The sequence below is a fragment of the Dromiciops gliroides genome, chromosome 5 (assembly GCF_019393635.1).
Source record: "Dromiciops gliroides isolate mDroGli1 chromosome 5, mDroGli1.pri, whole genome shotgun sequence".
NCBI lineage: Eukaryota > Metazoa > Chordata > Mammalia > Microbiotheria > Microbiotheriidae > Dromiciops > Dromiciops gliroides.
Window position 1 is genome coordinate 215615137 of NC_057865.1, and position 19011 is coordinate 215634147.

Consider the following 19011-nt stretch of genomic DNA (forward strand, 5'->3'; position numbering starts at 1 on the left):
GTGTGACCTGTGCGAGTCACTTAATTGCTATTTGCTTCAGTTTCTTCCACTGTCAAATGGGGGTAATAATAGCACCTACCTTACTGGCTTGTTGGGAGGATCAAATGAGATAACATTTGTAGAATGCCTGCACATAGATGCTAGCTATTATTACTACCATTTCTATCACAGTTCAATATACTGTGGAAATTGAGGCTAGGGAGGTAGAGATGAACCAGGAAGTTTAAAGACAGAGTGAATGATAGGAAGGTGGCAGCATTCTAGGGCACACACTCTGCAAGGCTACTCTGGAATCTCCTCCCTTCCTTTTCTTCCTCCTTCTTCCACCCCCTGACAAGACCCCCAAGCCCGAGCCTAGGCTCCCTCCCCAAATCCCATATCTCTTGTTAGCTTAAGTAGCTCCTAGTGTCTTCCCTTCCTCTTCTGTCATCCGTGTCCCTCCTCCCTCAGGTGCCTGTTTATAGAACAATTTGGGAAAAACAATCCGGGCTTAGTGACGGGCCATAATTGTGACAAAGTGAGTGCGGGTGGAGAGAGCTAGTGAAGGGGTTGGGGGTGGGGGAGAGAGGGAGGGAGAGAGAGAGGTTCTTTTCACGGCATCGCCTCCACCCTTTTGCCCCTCCATCCCTCTTTTCTCATTCGGATCACCTTCTCTCTCCCAGATTCTTACTCGATTTTAATTTCTCCGCATTCGGTCTATCTCTCATCTCCTCACTTGTTTCCTCATCATTTATCGTTTGTCTTCTATTAACTACTTATTTCTTCCCCCCTCTAATTTTCATTCCTATTCCTCTCTTATTTTTCTCTCTCCTCCTGAAGCTCTATTTTTTCTAGCTCCCACTTTTCTATCCTCCATCTTTTACTTGTTTCTCCATCTTTCTCCCTCAACTGTCTCATTCTCTGCTCACCCCTCTCCTTTTCCTGATTTTCCTCTGGGACTGCTCCTTCTCTTTTTCCCAAAGAACGCTACAGCTGCCCAGTCCTCTTTGCCTCTCCAGGCTCAGTTTCCCTCGATAGAGGTTCTTTACTGAGCTGAAAGATTCCGCAAGGAGAGACCGCTGAGGAGCCCGAGGAGTAGAATGAAACAGAATCTTGCCCTCATTCCCCCCTGCCCATTTTCCCCCATCCCGGACCCCAGGGAGGATATGGATTTCCAGATTACAGCCGTGAAGTGCGGGATCCAGAAGACCTCAAGCCCAGCTGGCTGCCTGCCTCAGTCTCATTGGGTCTCACCGAGCAATCCATGCCCGAGGCAGAGGCCTCAGGTATCCTAAAGAAACCTCCCTCCCCAATCTACTCTTTCGGTCCCGCCCCGCCTTTCACCTCCCTCAGTCCCCCCTCCGCCAGCCAGTGCGTGCCAAGGCTGTGGTTCCAGAATGTGAGGAGAGGGCTTGTTTGCCCAACTTCCGCCGCCGCCGCCCGGGTTGTTTGCAGAGCTTAGAGCAGCGCTGCGCCGCCTCGGCCGCCCAATTAGGATTCATTCATTATTCAGCATCCTAGCCTCGCACCCTCCCGACGCCGCCCGCTTCCTACCTCCTCCTGCTACTTCAATGTTTCCTTCCAGCTCTAACTAGCCCTTCCTGAACTCCCACCCCCAGTTCCTGGAAACTTCAGACCTTCTCTAACGGGGGAGAAAAGGTTAGATTGAGTCAATTTGGGAGCGTAGGGAATTAGAGGTTTAGATTCTAAGCAATGGCTGCGGTGGGAGGGGGGAAATAATAGGTGGGACTAGAAAATCCAAGGAGTAGCAGCGTTTTTTCTTCTAGCCATCCTTGTACGCAAGGTCGGAGAAAGAGAGTAGGTCCAATCTGCCCCTTGTCTGTATTCCTCCGGCAGAGCAGGGGAGCCTCAGCAGGCAATTCGGGGCTGCGTGGGCCAGTTCTACTGCTGGCCCATAGTAGTGAAGGGAGGGGGGAGTCAGGGTCTGCTCTTCCCCCGGCTCCTTACCCTCCAGCATTTTCATCAAGGTGAAATCAGGCTAAAATGAACAGCAAAGGCATCCTTAAAGGGGAAAGGAAGTCATAAAAAGAGCACCACGAAGCAGGGAGGCGTGTGAAAAGGTTAGAGGCATCAGCTTTGCCCTGGTGGCTGGGGCTAGAGACGGGCGGCTGAAGGGCATTTATAGGCTGGATCAATCAATCAACGAGCATTTGTTAAGCATTTGATACGAAGGGATGGGGTGTACAACATGTGCACGTATAAGTAAATACAAAGATACATAGATAAGGTAATTATGCAAGGTAATCTCAGGAAGGATTTAGTGCCTTTTCACTTATTCATTCTGGAATAATGCTCCTCATCTCACCCTTTTGCTTCAAAACTCAGCTCAAATGCCATCTACCACACGAAGCCTTGTATGATTATCTCCCCTCCCCCTTATCCATTCCTCTCTACCCCCTAAAATTATCTTGTGCTTACTTTATTTTTGTATATACTGTACTTACATAGAGGAGTTGGACTGGAGCACATCCCATGGAGCATATGCTCTAGCCCCTTCATAGAGGAAAAGGGGATCAGCTTTCTGGTTGGTCTGATGGTCCCTGTAAGTAGAGGGGGAAGGGAGGGCGGGTAGTGGGAGAGTGTTGCATTGAAAGTGATTGTCAAATGATCCAGAAAGAGCCGCCTACTCAGTAGGTTATATAAAGAGAGAAAAGCTATTCTCTTTATTGAGCATGTTGCTGAGGACTGGGGAAGGTTGCTTGGACTTCTGGGGAGGAAAGAGATCAGTAATGGTGACTACAACTCTAGAACATGGCCAGGATAATTTGTGTTTGCCTAGATGAGCCTGATATTGGACCTATTCTGTTTTTTCCCCAACCCAGGTCACAGAATGTGGATTCTGAGAAATGGGTCTCCAGTCTTGGTGGCTACCTAAGAAACTTAAACTTCCTGGCTTCCTCAGTCAGTACTGGGTGCCCATTGGGTTGTGCTTCCTGCAACTACATCACTTCTAGGAGGAAATGGCCACCAACAGGAAGATGCTGCAGCTGAAAGGACTAAGAAAGCCTAAGCCATGCTCTGGCTAGCTGGACCTTATGAGTTACTCAAGCAGGCATGAGTGAGTTGAAAGAAATATTCCACTGTCCTGAAATTCTTTTACCTCCCAGGGGAGTATGCTCAATGTAATGAGTTAGTATTTTATGTTTTACACATTTGCTAATGCTCACTTAGGAATCTTTTGTATTTTAAGCAGTTCTTTTGTAGTGGAAGAAATAAGTAACTGTCCTATACTTGTTATCTACTTTGTGCATGGAGTACATTTACTAGAGTGGACTTTGTTAGTCTCTTTTGGGGGAGACCCTCACATGAACTCTGTTGTAAAGATGGTTGGGGGGTGGGAGGCATAATAGCAATGAAAGAGTTTGAGAAAAGTTTGATCTTGTGGGTCAGACTCCATCAGGATGGAATCTATGAGTCCAAAACAGTAACTTTTCTGGGAGGGGGCACCAAATCACAGGTAATATATGTACATATATTCATGTTCATATAAATATATAGTATCCCCTTATTGAATGTGAACTCCTGGAGAGCAGAGGAAGTTTCATTTTTGACTTTATATGTCCAGCACAGTGTAGGGACTCAATAGGTGGTATATGAACTGAATTTTGAAGGAGGCTGGGGATTCTGAGAGGCAGAACTGAGGAGGACATTCCAGTAGACTGGAAGAGAGGATAGCCTTGAAAAGGCAAGAGAGATGGAATACTGAATGTGAGGACAAGTTTGTAGACCAGTTTAGTAAGACCATCATGGAGTAATAAGCTTGGAAAGGCTGACCGGAACCAGATTGTTAAGGGCTTTAAATGCCAAAAAGAGGAGTTTGTTTTTTGATACCAGATGCAATAAGAAGCCACTGGAGCCTTTAGAGCAGGGAAGGCACAAGGTCAAGCCCGTGCTTTAAAAATATCACATTGGCAGCTAGGAAGGGATTGGATTGAAGAGGCTATTGTAATGGTTAAGGTGATGAGAATCTGAACTAGGACTGTGGTCTTATGAGTGAGAAAAGGCCATATTGGAGAGGTATGATAGAGAAACAAGATTTGGCAATTGTCTTGGTGGGTGGGGATGAGGCAGTGAGGAGATGGGGATGTCTCTGAGGTTGTATGCTTATGTATATGCATGTATATGTCCACACTTTTTTTTTTAAACATGGCAGACTCACTTCCTTCTTGATTGGTTGCTCCCTTGAGTCACATTCCTGTCTAGCCTGGCTGGGGTGATGACCCTGATTCACGAGGCACCCATGGGACCTAGTGCAGGTGAAACTCAATGACCTACCTGACACTTCTGCATGCAGCCTGTGCCACAAGGCAGCTTCAGCCCTTCACTGTGGCATCTCTCAGCAAATGGGAAGATTAGTTAAGGGATATTCAAGTTCTCAAATCAGTGGCCTCCAAATATTTTTTATCTCAGACTCCTATCAGTTAAAAAATAATTGAGCATGCACCCAATGTGTATTTCTCAGTGTGCATTTTTTTCAGTAATATAATTTTGCATTTTAAGGTTTGCAAAGGTACTTGTTATTTCATTTGATCCTCTCAAAAATGTTGTGAAGTAGGGGTTAGTATTATCTCCATTTAAAAGAGAGAAGGAACTGAGGAAATAATATATATATTATGTACATGAACACACAAAATAAACATTTTAAAGGATGAAGTAAAAATTTTTATTTTGTTTAGCATACAAAATCCCTTTGTTCTTGTTATGATATTTTGTTAAAAATAATATTTTTAGTGAGACCAATGTAATTTCAGATGCCCCATTATTTTTTAAAGCCTTAGTTTGGTACTTTGTGATAATGCAATTCAAAGATCTGCTTCCAAGTTCACTTTATTTCAAGACTTGATTTTAATGTCTGTCACAGCTTAAAAAAAAAAAACAAAACTCACAAAATATATGTATCCAAATGGAAGAAGGACCTCATTGTCTGTGCTTACTAAGTCATGATACTTATTTTGTAATTCCAACCACCAATTATGTAAAGGTTTTTGGAAATTTACTAGCCAAATTCCAATCTTCCCTAATTTCAGTCAGTCCTTGCAAACTAATTAAAAGGTGTGTTACATTTGTAGATCTTAAATAAATGGTTTCAAAATTCATGAAAACTCCTCTTTAAGATTTTGAAACAGGTTAGAAAATTATGTTTCTAAATTTTAAAGTGTATAGTTATGAGAGTTTTTCTAAGTGACTCATCATTTTTGGCAACAAATACTTAGTTTTTAAATGTCTTGCTAACTGATGGCTTTGTTCTAACATTAAATAATAGCTCAATAGGGCAGAGGTTCTTAATCTGGGGTGTGTGAACTGGTTTTATTGTTGTTTAATTTTGATGTAACTGGTTTCTTTGTAATCCTATAGGTTTGGTGTGGTTTTTTTGTTTTGTTTTGTTTTAATGAATTTAAAAGCAAGAGTCTGAAAAAGAGCCCATAGGCTTTCCTAGGTTGTCAAAGAAATCCATGATACCAAAAAAAAAAAAAAGATAAAAAAACTCCTGACTTAGGTTCACCATTAACAAAAGAGAATGTGAATTCATATTTCAGATAATATTCTCATGATAATCACACAATTTTAGAGCTGACTTCTTGTCAAATCTGATTAGATTATCATTGTGTTGTGTTGTGGGGGGTTTTTGTTGTTGTTTTTTTTTTTTACCATGTGTCTGGCACGGCCCTCTCTCTAAAAGTGCCAGTTCTGCCGATTTCTTGCCTTTACTTGTGCTTTGCAATATTAGCATGACAATAATTAGTATTCTCTTTCTTTGTGTGAAGCTTTTTCAGCCACTTGTCCATTTTATAAGGGATAGCATGGTGAAAACTAGATAATATAATTAATAAATCCATTTAACTGGGCACACTTAACCCACAATACCGTACAAATGGAACACAATGAAATCAAATGAATGAGTGTGTTGCTGTCAACTGTTCCACCATGTGGAACTCCTTCTTTTCTCTTAGGATAATTTATTTGCCCTTTGTGGCACATGACTATTTGACATACAGGCTTAGTGAGGACAATCAATCAGTTAATCAAACATTTATTAAATACCTACTATGTGTCAGGCATAATGCTATAAAAGCACTAATGCCAATCTGTATGTTAATTATTAGTAAAGAATAATTTTTTATTTTAAAATGAAACTTCTAATATTTCCTTCCTACACCCGCATGGTTCATCTTGTACACTCTGATCAGGTGCATTCACAGCACTATGGTGACCACTGTCTTAGATCAAACTAACTAGCTGAGGTAGTGACAGGAAATTGGGGCAGAGAGAGTGAGGAAAGAGGAAGGGAGGGCAGTCAAGACTTGAGGCAGATGGGTGGATGGCCAGAGAAAGCACTGAATGTTTACTTGTCAATTGGTTAGTACATAACTCTGGGGAAAAAAAGAAGAGAGTTAAGAGAAGGGAAGGAGGAAAGCTTAGGGAAAGAAGAAAGCTGCAAAGGAAGAGGGAAGAAGGAGGAGGGGAAGATTAGGTTGGGGGAAGAGCCAGGGAAAGCTAGGTCTAGATGACCTTTGCCCGTCATGTCAATGAGCTGAGATGCACAAAGTCCAACTAGATGAGAGAATTTGTAGAGCTGAAGAGTGACTAGGTTGCTGTTTCTGTGACCTAAGGGAGCTGACTGGTAAGCTGAAGAGAACCTCTCCCCAGATTGCTGAATCTTTTCTCAATGGGCTATATTTTTTGCACTTTTAGTGGAGTGGGGCAGGAAGAGAAAGGCCTCTTACCCCAGAGATTTTTCCAGCCTGTGTTAGGTAGGTCATAATTGAGCCTGAGAGAATGGGTAGCCTGGAATGCAGGTAGGGGAGGGAGAATGAGCCTGAAGGTGGGCAGAGTGGATCTTGGGAATTGTGGCCATGGTGCCACTGTTTTTCAAGGCTTTGTCAATGGAAAAACTTCTTTGTCCTTCAGAGAAGCCCCAGCTCCTAGAAAGAACCTTTTCTTGCTACCCCCAGTCTGGCGAGACTTGAAGTGAAAGCTGCCAAAGCCCAGAGAATGTTGGTTAGCCTTGTGACTCAGTCTGAAGCTGCTAGGCTGGGTCTAGAATGTGAGGAAATATCGGAAGCTGTGGGGGAGGAAGAGCATGTATGATGAGAGCAGCCATAGACTCTGGCTATGAGCTGGGGCTTTTAAAGGTATTTAGAATTTTAGAGAAGTCACTGAAAGATTTTCCCCGTGTCTGGTGAATGTGTTTGGGGGTTTATACTTAGAGGGAAAATTTAGCAAAATCAAGCTTGGGAGCCTGTGATTTAAACTTGGGCATCTCTATGTATGAGCCTTCCATTACTGAATTGAATGAACTTACAATGTCCCTGCCCTTGGGTTTGACAGGTGGTGATGGTAAAGACAAGAACTAGCAAAACAAGATGAGCTTAAAGGATAGTAGGACGGAATGAAGAACGTAGCACTTAGGGAGGTTTAAGAAATCCCAGGCCTAGTTTGGAGTGGGACTAGTGTTGAAAGAAAAGTGATGTAGGTACAGCAACGAACCTGGGCATAGTCATCTAACTCTACCATTACTACTCTCTCCTTCAGAGGCTGAGGATTCTTCTCAACTCAGATGGCATCATGTTTCTTTCTAAGGCCTCAAGCATTATTGAACTCTGAATTGTATGACTTATAAATGGACTTGTGAAGTTTCTGAAATCCCTTCCCTAAGCAAATGGCCAAAGGGCTACTGGTAACCTATGCACTTTGGGCAATAGGGGGCCCTGTTGGGCTCCATCATCTATACCTGGGGCGTGATAGCCATGCCTTGTTGTGGATGCTTACCTTGGGAGGTGGTGGGTTGGGTTGGCTCTTGGAGTTCTGGAAGCTCCCCAGCTTTGTGGCACAAGCCAATCAAGTCCGAGGGCAAAGGAAGAACCAAGAAGAACTGATACCCAGTCTAAGCCCATTACGCTTTGTTGCCCAGATACTGGTGGGCATCTATTTTGGTTTTGTGGCCCTGATTGGCCTCTCCTTCATGACCAGCTTCTATATTGTGGGTCTTCCATTAGCTATTGGTTTAGGTGTATTATTAGTGGCCAGTGTGGGCAACCAGACTTCAGACTTTAAGAGCACTTTGGGGGCAGCCTTTTTGACCTCCCCTCTTTTCTATGGCCGCCCCATAGCCATTCTGCCCATTAGCCTGGCTGCCAGCATCACAGCACAGAGACATCGCCGCTACAAGGCCCCTTTGGGGGCTGAAACTCTTACTCTTCGGCTCTACCGCCTGGGACTTGCTTACCTGGCTTTCACGGGCCCGGTAGCCTACAACATCTTCTGCAACATGGCTGCCACTCTCCAGTGTGTGACAGAGACCCTTGGCTCCTTCTTGTATTGGTTTACCTTCTTCCCTGTGTTCAACCGCATCATGGAGTCTATCCTTATCCTACCTTACCAGGTCTGGCTTCTGGTGGGGAATCCTGGTTTTGGCAGCCCCTCCTTCCAGGATTGGGAGAAGCTGTTTGAGTTTGTCAGAAGCTTTCAGGATGAGAAACAGCAGCTAGCTTACCAAGTAAGTTTTTGTAGGTTTTGTTTTTTAATTTGCCTGAGCTTGTTTCAAAGCAAGGACTTGGGTTAGTTACTGGCCTTTTTGGAGTTGATTATTCTTACATGGCAGTGTTGTGCTCAATCTGCCAAAACCAGTTTAGCAAACATTTATTAAGCACCTACTATGTGCAAAGCACTACAAAGAGAGGAAATAAAACATGTACACAGATAATAAAAAAAAAACACAAGGTAATTTGAGAAGGGAAAGATCACTAATAATCTGAGAGGAGATCCAGAAGACTTCAGAGTGGAGGCGACATCTGAGTTAAGCCTTGAAGGATGACAAAGTTTCTGAGAAGCTAAGATGATGAAGGAATGCATTCCTGAAATGGGGTAGAGCTTATTGTGAAGAAACCACAGAAGGTGTACCCAAGGAGGAATCTAGTTGAGCTTAGCTCCCGGGAGGGAAGGGTGATCAACTGAGTCTCCCCATCCATTGAATGAAGCTACAGGGTGGGTTAGGCAGGTAACAGATACAGTGAGGTGTTAAGGTTTTGCTCAATAACTTTGAATGGTTATATTGATAGCTTGTAAAGGGCACAAAACATGGAGGGGTTCACACTCTGAGTATATTCCCAGGCCATAAAGGCTGTAAAAGTAGAAGTGGCCCATTTGAATCTTGTAAAAGTTTTCAGACTTGCTGGTCCAGTGTAAAGAAGAGAGTGGTCCTTTAGGAGGAATGAAGAATTTCCACTATCAGCTTGATGGAATTATGGGACTGCTGTTTATTGGCTGAAGGATTAGCCATCCCCTTGACAGCCTTAAATATATGCACAAGAGCAAGATTTGAGAAAAGTCAGTTTTGGCAGGAGAGAAGAGAGACTGAGCTACGGAAGAGGGTCATAGCTCTCAAAGAGAAAGGATTCTATTCTTCCCTTATACCTCTTGTAGAATGTGGGGTGGAGAGAAGGAGATTTCTTTCTCCTTTTCTCATTTATAGACAAGGGTGTATAATAGTGCAATTTACCCAGTAGGAGATGCAGAAATCAGGCCCCAAGAATCTAGCGGGAGAGTCAGGTTGATCTGTGGAGAGAAGTTAATTCTAGGAGCCCAGGAGGGTGGTGATCTTCCCAGAAGAAGCCCATTAGAGGAGAAAAGAGACCAGGGACCTGCAGTGCCAGTCAGAGGTGTGAGTTGTTTTGGCTGCCTATGTTTCCTACCTGTTTACCTCTCTACTAATGCACACTGTGTGTGTCCATCTTTTCCATTGAGATACTGTGTGCATTTGTGGTAGAATGTGCCTCAGGTTTATGGAGTGGGTGTAATGTTTTGTAGCTACCGATCTTGCGATTTATATTTCAGAAACTGTCTTTGTTATGAGCTAATTATGTCTTCTGGCCGACTATTAAAGGTAGAGGCATTGGTGGGGATTTGTGAGCTATAGTTTTATGAGTGCAGATCCCCAGAGGACCCTGAACCTGGGGTAGTCCCAGGGAACCTCAGCCTCTGAGTGAAAGTTGGGGGAGTAGGGGCATTATGAGGTTAAGCAATAAATCAATTACCACTTATGAAGCACCTACTATGTGCCAGGCACTGTGCTAGGCACTGGGGATATAAAAAGCGGCAAAAGATAGTCCTTGCTCTTGAGCTTGCAATCTTTTGTTTTGTTTTGTTTTTAATTTTTCTCAATTACATATAAAGATATTTTTTCAGTTCCAAATTTTTCTCCCACTTTCCCTTCCCTCCCCCCTTCCAAGGCCAGCAAGCAATTTCTTTTTCTTTTTCTTTTTCTTTTCTTTTCTTTTCTTTTCTTTTCTTTCTTTCTTTCTTTCTTTTTTTTTTTTTTGGTGAGGCAATTGAGGTTAAGTGACTTGCCCAGGGTCACACAGCTAGTTAAGTGTTAAGTGTCTGAAGCTGTATTTGAACTCAGGTCTTCCTGACTGGTGCTCTATCCACTGCGCCACCTAGCTGCCCCTCAGCAAGCAATTTGATATAGGTAATACATTACTATCATGTTAAACATATTTCCACATCAATCAGAACAAAAGGAAAAGAATGCAAGAAAGAATAAACAAGAACAACAACAAAAAAGCAACAGCAAAAGTGAAAATAGTCTGCTTCAGTTTGTATTCAGACTCCATAGTTCTTTTTCTGAATGTGGAGAGCATTTTCCACCATAAGTCTTTTGTCATTGTCTTGGATCATTGTATTGCTGAGAAGAGTTAAGCCTATCACAGCTGATCATCACAAAATGTTGTTGATACTGTATACAATGCTCTCTTGGTTCTGCTCATTTCACACAGCATCAATTCATGTAAGCCCTTCCAGGTTTTTCTGAAATCCATCTGCTTATCATTTCTTATAGCACAATAGTATTCCATTACATTCATATACTACAACTTGTTTAGCCCAATTGATGGGCATCCCCTCAATTTCCAATTCTTTGCTACCACAAAAAGAGCAGCTATGAATATTTGTGGACATGTGGGTCCTTTTCCCTTTTTAATGACTGCTGGGTCAAAGGGTTTGCACAGTTTTAACTGAGCTTACAGTCTAATGGAGGAAACAGCATGCAAACAGATATATACAAAGCAAACCGAGTGGGTGATAAGGTAGTGAATGATTATTGGCTATAACTGACTCCAAGAATTTGGAATTGAAAGAAAGAGAAAGAGAATAATAGCTTAAGGTGATACAGTATAAATGGGAAATAATTAACAGAGGTATTCCTACACTGACTGTGTTTCCTTATATGAGGGAAGAACATCCCCCTTAACATCAGATTTGAGATTTTATTTTGGCTTTGATGATATCTCCCTGACAAAATATTTTATATAGTCCTTTAATATTTGCAAAGCACTTTATATATTATGTTCTTTAATTCTTTTTTGGGGGGGGCGTTGTGGGGCAATGAGGGTTAAGTGACTTGGCTAGGGTCACACAGCTAGTAAGTGTCAAGTGTCTGAGGTCACATTTGAATTCAGGTCCTCCTGACTTCAGGACTGGTGCTCTATCCACTGTGCCACCTAGCTGCCCCCATCTTCTTTAATTCTTACAATAATTCTGAGAGGTAAGTACTTTTTAAAAAACTCATCTTACAGATGAGGAAACTGAGGTGCAGTAGTTGTGAGTGACTTGTCTAGGATCATACATCCCATAAGTGTTCAAGTGGGGATTTGAGCACAGATATTTCTGACTCTATATATAGCCCTGGCATATGAATCACCTGGGGGTGATTTGATTCACAGCCAATTTTGGGGCACCCGAGCTAATCTTTGTACTTTTGAAAAGAGAAGCTAGAGAGAGAAAGAAAAATAAGTTTAGAGGAGAAAGTTTATAGACATATAGATCCAGTTTTTTGGAGGCTTCTACATCATCGAGGATGATAGTTCCCTTAGGGGGACTATGTCTCAGGAAAGGAAGAAGCATAGGCCTACAGAAATGGTATCAGCAAAGAAATTCAAGTAAAAGAACTCTTGGTCTATGACTCCTGGAAAGAGGAGGAATTTGGGATTTTGATGAGTGCCTGGACCATGGGAAGTAGTTCCAGAATGAAGCCAGAATCAAAGGGGAGAAACACCAAGAGATAAAGCCATAATGTAGAATAATTACCTATTTCTTACTCTCCCCTAATACAGTGAAATATGTGGCCTGTGGAGCTAAGGAGTAAATTCTTTAGTGATCCCCAATTCTTTCCCCTAGCCTTAGTACCAAGATAGTGCTACAAGTTTAGAGGATCATATAGACCCCTGGAGGTAAAGGGATTCATTGTAGGGAATAGATTATTTGACTCCTTAGCAACTCAAACTACTTCCCCCTTGGGGGGATCCTCAACCTTAAGATAAGAGCATGGCTCTGCAGGATTGTATAAGTCACTGGGCAGAGCAGAAACTCACAGGATAGAGGAGAGTTGTCTTGACTATGGGCTCAGGTACAAGTCCTTTTATTTTTATTTTTATTTTTATTTTTATTTATTTATTAGTGAGGTAATTGGGGTTAAGTGACTTGCCCAGGGTCACACAGCTAGTAAGTGTTAAGTGTCTGAGGCCGGATTTGAACTTAGGTCCTCCTGACTCCAGGGCCAGTGCTCTATCCACTGCACCACCTAGCTGCCCCTACAAGTCCTTTTAAATCTTTATGTTCTCAGCTGGGTTAAATGAAACCGATCCTGTGTTTGATGTTTTGTTGTTTTGGGTTTTTTTTTTTTTGATGTATTGTTAAGCAGAGTGCTTGCATATGACCTGAGGGGTCCTTAACCTTTTCTGTAAAGATCTGGGCATAAGCTATATTTTGGTGTTCTCAAGGGACATCCTGGGTGGTGGGGAAAAGTTTTTTTAAAAAGAGTGATTTGTGAGTTTCCTAAGATTGAACCTGGTCTCAGTATAGGACAGAAAACTTCTTTCCTGGGTTATAGCTTAAAACATGGTGGAAGATGAAGTACTGAATTATGGAAATAGCTACTGGTTCAGTTTGACTGGAACATGGAGTACATAATGGGAAGTAGTTTGAAATGAAGCTACAAAGGCAGATGAGAGCTAGATTCCAGAGAGCATTGGGAGATATATCCATGTTTAAGGAGTGAAAAATGTTTTTTAAAAATGAATCAACAATAAAGACTAAGAAGGAGAAACTGGAAAATGGTGTCATGGAAACCAAGGGATGAGATGGTTGTCAGTAGTGTCAAAAGCTATAGAGAGATTGAAGATGAGCACTGGTATTTAACAGTTAAGAGGTCATTTGGCAACCTTTAAGAAAACAGTATCATTAGAGTGGTGTAGCTGTGAAGCAAGAAGGCAGTGAATGATTATTGCTATAGATGACTGAAGGAGTTTGTCAATGAATGAAATAGAGAGAATAGTAGTTTGAGTTGATGAAAGGCTCCACTGAAGTGTGTGTGTGTGTGTGTGTGTGTGTGATTTATTCCCTTAAAAAAAAACCCAAACATTTTATTGATGCCTTTTGTTTTTGTCATTTTCCTTTCCCATCCACCCCATCCAGATTGAATTATCCCTTGTGACAAAGAAAAGACAGTTAAAATAAAACATCCAATGTAGAGACAGGGAGTAACATTGCAAGGACCCCTCTGTCCTAGTGGTCTTCTCCCTCTACTAAGGGAGGAGATAGGTTTTAATATTCCATTTCTGGAATCCTCTTTTTTCAACTTTCATCAATCTTTTAATTTACAGTATTATAGTCATTGTGTATATTTGTAGCAAGACTCTGGACTTACTCTCCCATCTCATATATGGATTAACAAGTTCTCAGAGCTCAGCTGGCTACATTTCCCATTGTGGTTTTTGGGATACCTCTGAGAGGCAATGGGATTCTTCTGTTTCTATTGTCTGGAGTCCCCATTCAGGTGTGTTCCTTCCAAAATAAATTCCCCAGAGCCAATTAATATCTTCACTATCATCGATACTGGTGATTAGTTACCCATTATTAGTTTAGCCAGTTAATATTTCAATATTATTGATAAGCAATTAACACGAATTGACTTTTACAAAGGGATATTTACTGAGAAGATATAGAAGGGACAGAAGCACAGTCACAACCCCCTCCCTCCAAACTGGTGGCTTATTCTCCCCTCCACCATCTTGGTCCCTGGGGCAGCTACTATACACATCACTTCTAGTTGTGGTGTAGCCAATGAATAAGTTTCTCCCCTTGTTTGCAAGATGTGGTATTTCAACCACTGGGTCAATTCACTGTTAGGTTGGGTCAAACAAGTTGCTGCTTAGGGCTGGCTCCTTCCTGGGCCTCAGCACTGTACATCTGATGACTTCTTTTTACCTTTTGAGATTTCAAAAGAACAAAAGAAAGAAAATAGATGCAGGAGGCAGCCCCATTCTAGCATTATACTGCTTTGTGAGGTTTGGGGGGGCCCTAGATGACTCATTGGGGGGAAGGACACCTTCCCAGTGGCCTTTTTGCACTGAGAGTATCATTCCTACACCTTAAAGCAGGAAGGAAAGAGAGCTGAGTTCCTCAGCTGTCCCCCTTTTGTATGTACACTAAATTAACATAGAGTAGCCAATTAAAAGCCTTTTCTTGGCCAGGTGGTAAGTGAACAGGAAAAGTCACAGCACAGCTGTCTGTGCTTCAGATCAGGAGCAAGGCTTCTGCATTATATGTCATTACACACTTCCAGGAGTAGGCTCATATGATTCCCCCATTTGGGTTGGCAACAGGCAGTGCCTCATGCCCATTATTGAGCCATCATTGGTTAACCTCCTCTCCTCTCAATCCCCATTGTTCATTTGGTTCTGTTTATTTCGGTCTATACAAATCTCCCCAAGTTTCTCTGAATTCCTCATATTTGTTATTTCTCACTACACACAACATTCCATTACATTTATAAACCATTTTCCTCCACCTATACCCCAATCGGTGGCACAGTAGATAGAGTGCCAGACCTGGAGTCAGGAAGACCTGACTTCAAATTATGAGCATGTCTGCCTCAGTTTCCTGATCTGTAAAATGGAGATAATATCAGCACCTGCTTCCTAGGGATGTTGTGAGGATAAAAGGAAATAATATTAATAAAGCATTATATGAATGTTAATGCTATTATTAATTTGGGGGCATCTACTCTGTATTGTTATGAATATTTTGGTATATTGAAACTTAGTTTCTGTCTTTACTTCTTTGGGGATATGAACCTAGTAGTGGGATTTCTAAATCAAAGGCTAAGGATAATTTAGTCACTTTTCTTATAAAATTTCAAACCGAAATCCAGAATGGTTGGGCCATTTCACAGTTCCATTAACAGAGCAGCAGTGTTCTTATTCCCTGCAACACCGACTGAGTGTTTCCATGTTTTTCCATCTTTGACAATTTGCATGGTAGGAGGCAAAACATAAGGTGTTTTAATTGCAATGATTATAATTAATATAATCATTGCAATTAATGCAAAATATTAATGATTTAGAACATATTTCGATGTCAAACTTGCAGTTCTTTTGAAAGCTTTATATTCTTTGATCACTTATCTATTGAGACATGGTTCTTGGAATGGCAAATTTATGTCAGTTTTTTTGGATAGCAGACTTAACAATGATACTTGATACTAATGCCCTCCACCCACCCATTTTGCTGTTCTAATTCTATTTGAAGGGTTTGTTTTTTTGTTTCCCCCCTAAGGATGGGAAACAAGGCCATGTTAGTAAGCAATGAGAAAAGAGCCAGTAAATAGGGAGAGACTGAAGATGAGAGAAGGAATGATAAATGAGATAAGCTCCTGAAGGAGATGTATTCAAGGACACAAGTAGAGGAGTTTGGCAAAGAGAAGGGCAAGGCAAGTAAAGATATGGAGGGGGTGTAAGGTGTTGAGTAGGGTAGATAAAGGAGCACTCAATAGAAGTCCTTGATTTCCTCAATAAAATAAGCAGAGAGCTTATTTGCTTAAGAAAGAGGACAAAGTTTGGAAAAGCCAGCATGGGATTCATGGTAGCATCAATCAAAGAAGAATAAAAAGATTGTTGTGAATGGTGAGCTCTCAGTTGAGATTGGATATCAGAAATCTATAGCATTTCCAGGTGACCTGGTTGCATGACTTCTTCCAGACCATGATCTAGAAGGAAAATCATTTCCTTAAAGTTCCAGAGTGTAGGCTTAGCCTTGAGCCAGTTTATCCCTATGAGTATTTCTGAGTGGGAGCTAACTTCAAGACTTGAATGGATCTATGATCTGATTGATGTCAGTTCTCCCTTAGATGGTGGGATTGACACTCATCCTTCCCTCCTCATCTTGTTCAACTCTTGTCCATGTATTTGGGAAATCCTCATAAGAGCTCCATTTAACATGCTTCCTCTACATCTTCTGACACTGCGTCAGTCCCGATGGAGTGCATAAAATATCCATCCCTTGCTCTCACTACATGACTGTACGATCATCTATCTCCTCAGTAATTTCCTTTATGCCACTTTTGGTACACAATTTGTTGCTAGTTATATGTCTGGTATGTAGTAGGTGCTTACTAAATACTTGCTGGGAAGAATGGGGCTCAGATCTCAAATTGAAGTCCAAATGTACAGTTCTAGAGGCAGCTAGGTACACAGTAGATAGATAACTGGGCCTGGAGTCAGGAAGACTTGAATTCAAATTCAGACTCAGACATTTACTAGCTGTGTGACCCTGGGCAACCTCACTTAACCTCTGCCTCAATTTTCTCATCTGTGCAATGAAGATAATAAGAGCACTCATCCCCCAGGGTTGTTGTGAGGATCAAATGAGATAATAATTGTATAAAGCATTTCACACAGAGTCTGGCACGTAGTAAGCACTATATAAACATTAGATATTATTATTATTATTATTATTCCATTGCTCAAAAACTTTCATTGTTTATGTAATAAATTATAGACTTCTAAGTCCAGAATGGAAGGCCCTCTACCTTTTATCTCCAACCTGCCAGCTTCCTCTTACACTAGTTCCCCTTCTATATTCTATACTTCAGCAAATGAGAACTATATGCTTTTCTACCTGTAAGCCTTTGCTATCACTGTTTCCAGTTCTTGGAATATCCTTCTTGCTCATCTTCATGTGTTGATATCCCACCCATTCTTTAAATGCTACCTCCTACATGAAATCTTTCTAGATTTCCTCTAGTTCAAAATGATTCCTTCAACTCTTATTCAATGGATATTAAGTACTTGTAATGGAAAAAAAACATTTTTGTGTTCTTTCTCAGGAATGTTGTATTCTGTTTTTGAAGTGATGAAGTAAGCATAAATTTTAATTGTATGATTCTGCATGTGTGCACGTGGGTACAGAGAGCTAGTTAATTCATCGATTATTTCATTGTAATTTGGATGAAGCACCAAAAAAACCAAAACCAAAACCTATACCATGCAATCAGGAAGCTTTCTAAGTGGTTTGGGATCATGGAATATACCAGCAAGCTCCATCTAGGGAACCCAGGTGAACAAATATTTGTTTACTGACAGAAAAAGAGTTATCTATCATCTGTGGTATCTAACACCATGGTCTAACACCCACTGTCTGCAAAAATATACTTCAGAGAATGATACAAAATGGATTGTGTAAAGGGGCAACAACCATTGCCAACTTGCATGATTCTAGTTTGTCAGTTTCTTTTCTTTTCCCCAAGGTTTTGGGCCTTAGTAATGGGGCAACATCTGATGAAATCAACCGGAGCTACCGGGAATTAGTGAAGATTTGGCACCCAGATCACAACAGGCACCAAGTGGAAGAAGCTCAAAGACATTTCTTAGAGATCCAAGCTGCTTATGAAATCCTCAGTAAGTCTAGGAAGTCCAGAGACTCATGACAAGTTTGAAAAAGGAGGCAATGAGGTATTAAGAAGCCTGTCCTTTGTCATGGGCCATTCCTGGGAAATTCTATCTCTGTAGGTTTGTTCACTGTGTTTCTCCCAACATAATCAAGGGAGGTTGGGTGCATGGAGCTGCTATTGTTGGGAATGAAAAGACTTTACTGTATTAGGAAATATGGATTTATGGTAAAGTTTTTATTCTCATGGTTTTTGTTTTCTTTATTCTTTTTAAACCTTAAATAATGATGGGGCAAAGGGTATGCTATGAAACATAAAAAATAATTGATATTTCATGACACATCGTCTATTTGTTTCTCTCTCCCCTTCCTGTCTCATCCCCATAGTGGAGATAGTAGTTTTGGAACGGTAAACTCAAGATGTTTATTAACATTTGTTACTTTATTGAGTGTCTTTTCTATGCAAGGCACTATACAGGTGCTTTTAGATATACAAAATAAAAACATAGTTTCTTCTAAAAGAAGTACAGAAATAAATATGTTACAACACAAGAAGCTGATCTGTGTCACAAGAGAAACAAAGTGTTATGGGAATTCGGAGGCAGAAACCAAACATCTGTATGGGAGGATTAGGGAAATCTTTAGTAATCCCCAAATTTCTATATTTCACCCACTAAGTAAGACCATTAATCAACCAATCAACAAAGACCAATTAAGTGTTTAATATATGTCAAGCAAGATCTTAGAGGCTAGGGATACAAAGATAAAAATGAAACAGTCCTGCCTGCAAGAAGCTTCCATTCTATTAAGGGAAACTACATTCACATATGGAAGGAAATAGAAAATACAGGTTATATCAAAAGTAATATTTGATAGAGGGAAGGAAACTACCAGCAGCTTGCAGAATCAGGAAAGGCCACATGTGAGCATAGGCTCTTGAGCTGAATTTCTTTTCTTTCTTTCTTTCTTTTCTTTTTTCTTTTTTTTTTTGGTGAGGCAATTGGGGTTAAGTGACTTGCCCAGGATCACACAGCCAGTGAGTGTTAAGTGTCTGAGGCTGGATTTGAACTCAGGTCCTCCTGACTCCAGGGCCAGTGCTCTATCCACTGCGCCACCTAGCTGCCCCTCTTGAGCTGAATTTCAAAGGAAGCTAGGAATTCCAAGTGGTAGAGTTGAAGACAGGATGAATTCTAGTTAAGGAAGACAAGCCTTTGCAAAAGCATAAAGATGGGAGATGGTTGTTTGTAAGAAACAGAAAGCAGACTGATTTGACTAGAATGTAGAGTAAAT

The 19011-nt window shown here is 41.3% G+C and overlaps 1 protein-coding gene across 2 annotated transcripts; it reads left to right on the forward strand.

The window, feature by feature from the left end:
* The first annotated feature begins 6594 nt into the window (after positions 1 to 6594).
* On the forward strand, positions 6595 to 18149 carry DNAJC22 (DnaJ heat shock protein family (Hsp40) member C22). 2 transcript variants are annotated; one of them, XM_043969421.1, is made up of 3 exons: positions 6595 to 6622; positions 7536 to 8497; positions 17582 to 18149. In XM_043969421.1, exons 2-3 carry the CDS (start codon positions 7661 to 7663, stop codon positions 17759 to 17761), a joined length of 1017 nt encoding a protein of 338 aa, XP_043825356.1. In that variant the 5' UTR covers positions 6595 to 6622; positions 7536 to 7660; the 3' UTR covers positions 17762 to 18149. The 2 variants fall into 2 exon arrangements, with proteins under 2 accessions (XP_043825356.1, XP_043825355.1); XM_043969420.1 differs by having other exon boundaries at positions 6621 to 6752; positions 7534 to 8497.
* The last annotated feature ends 862 nt before the right edge of the window (positions 18150 to 19011 follow it).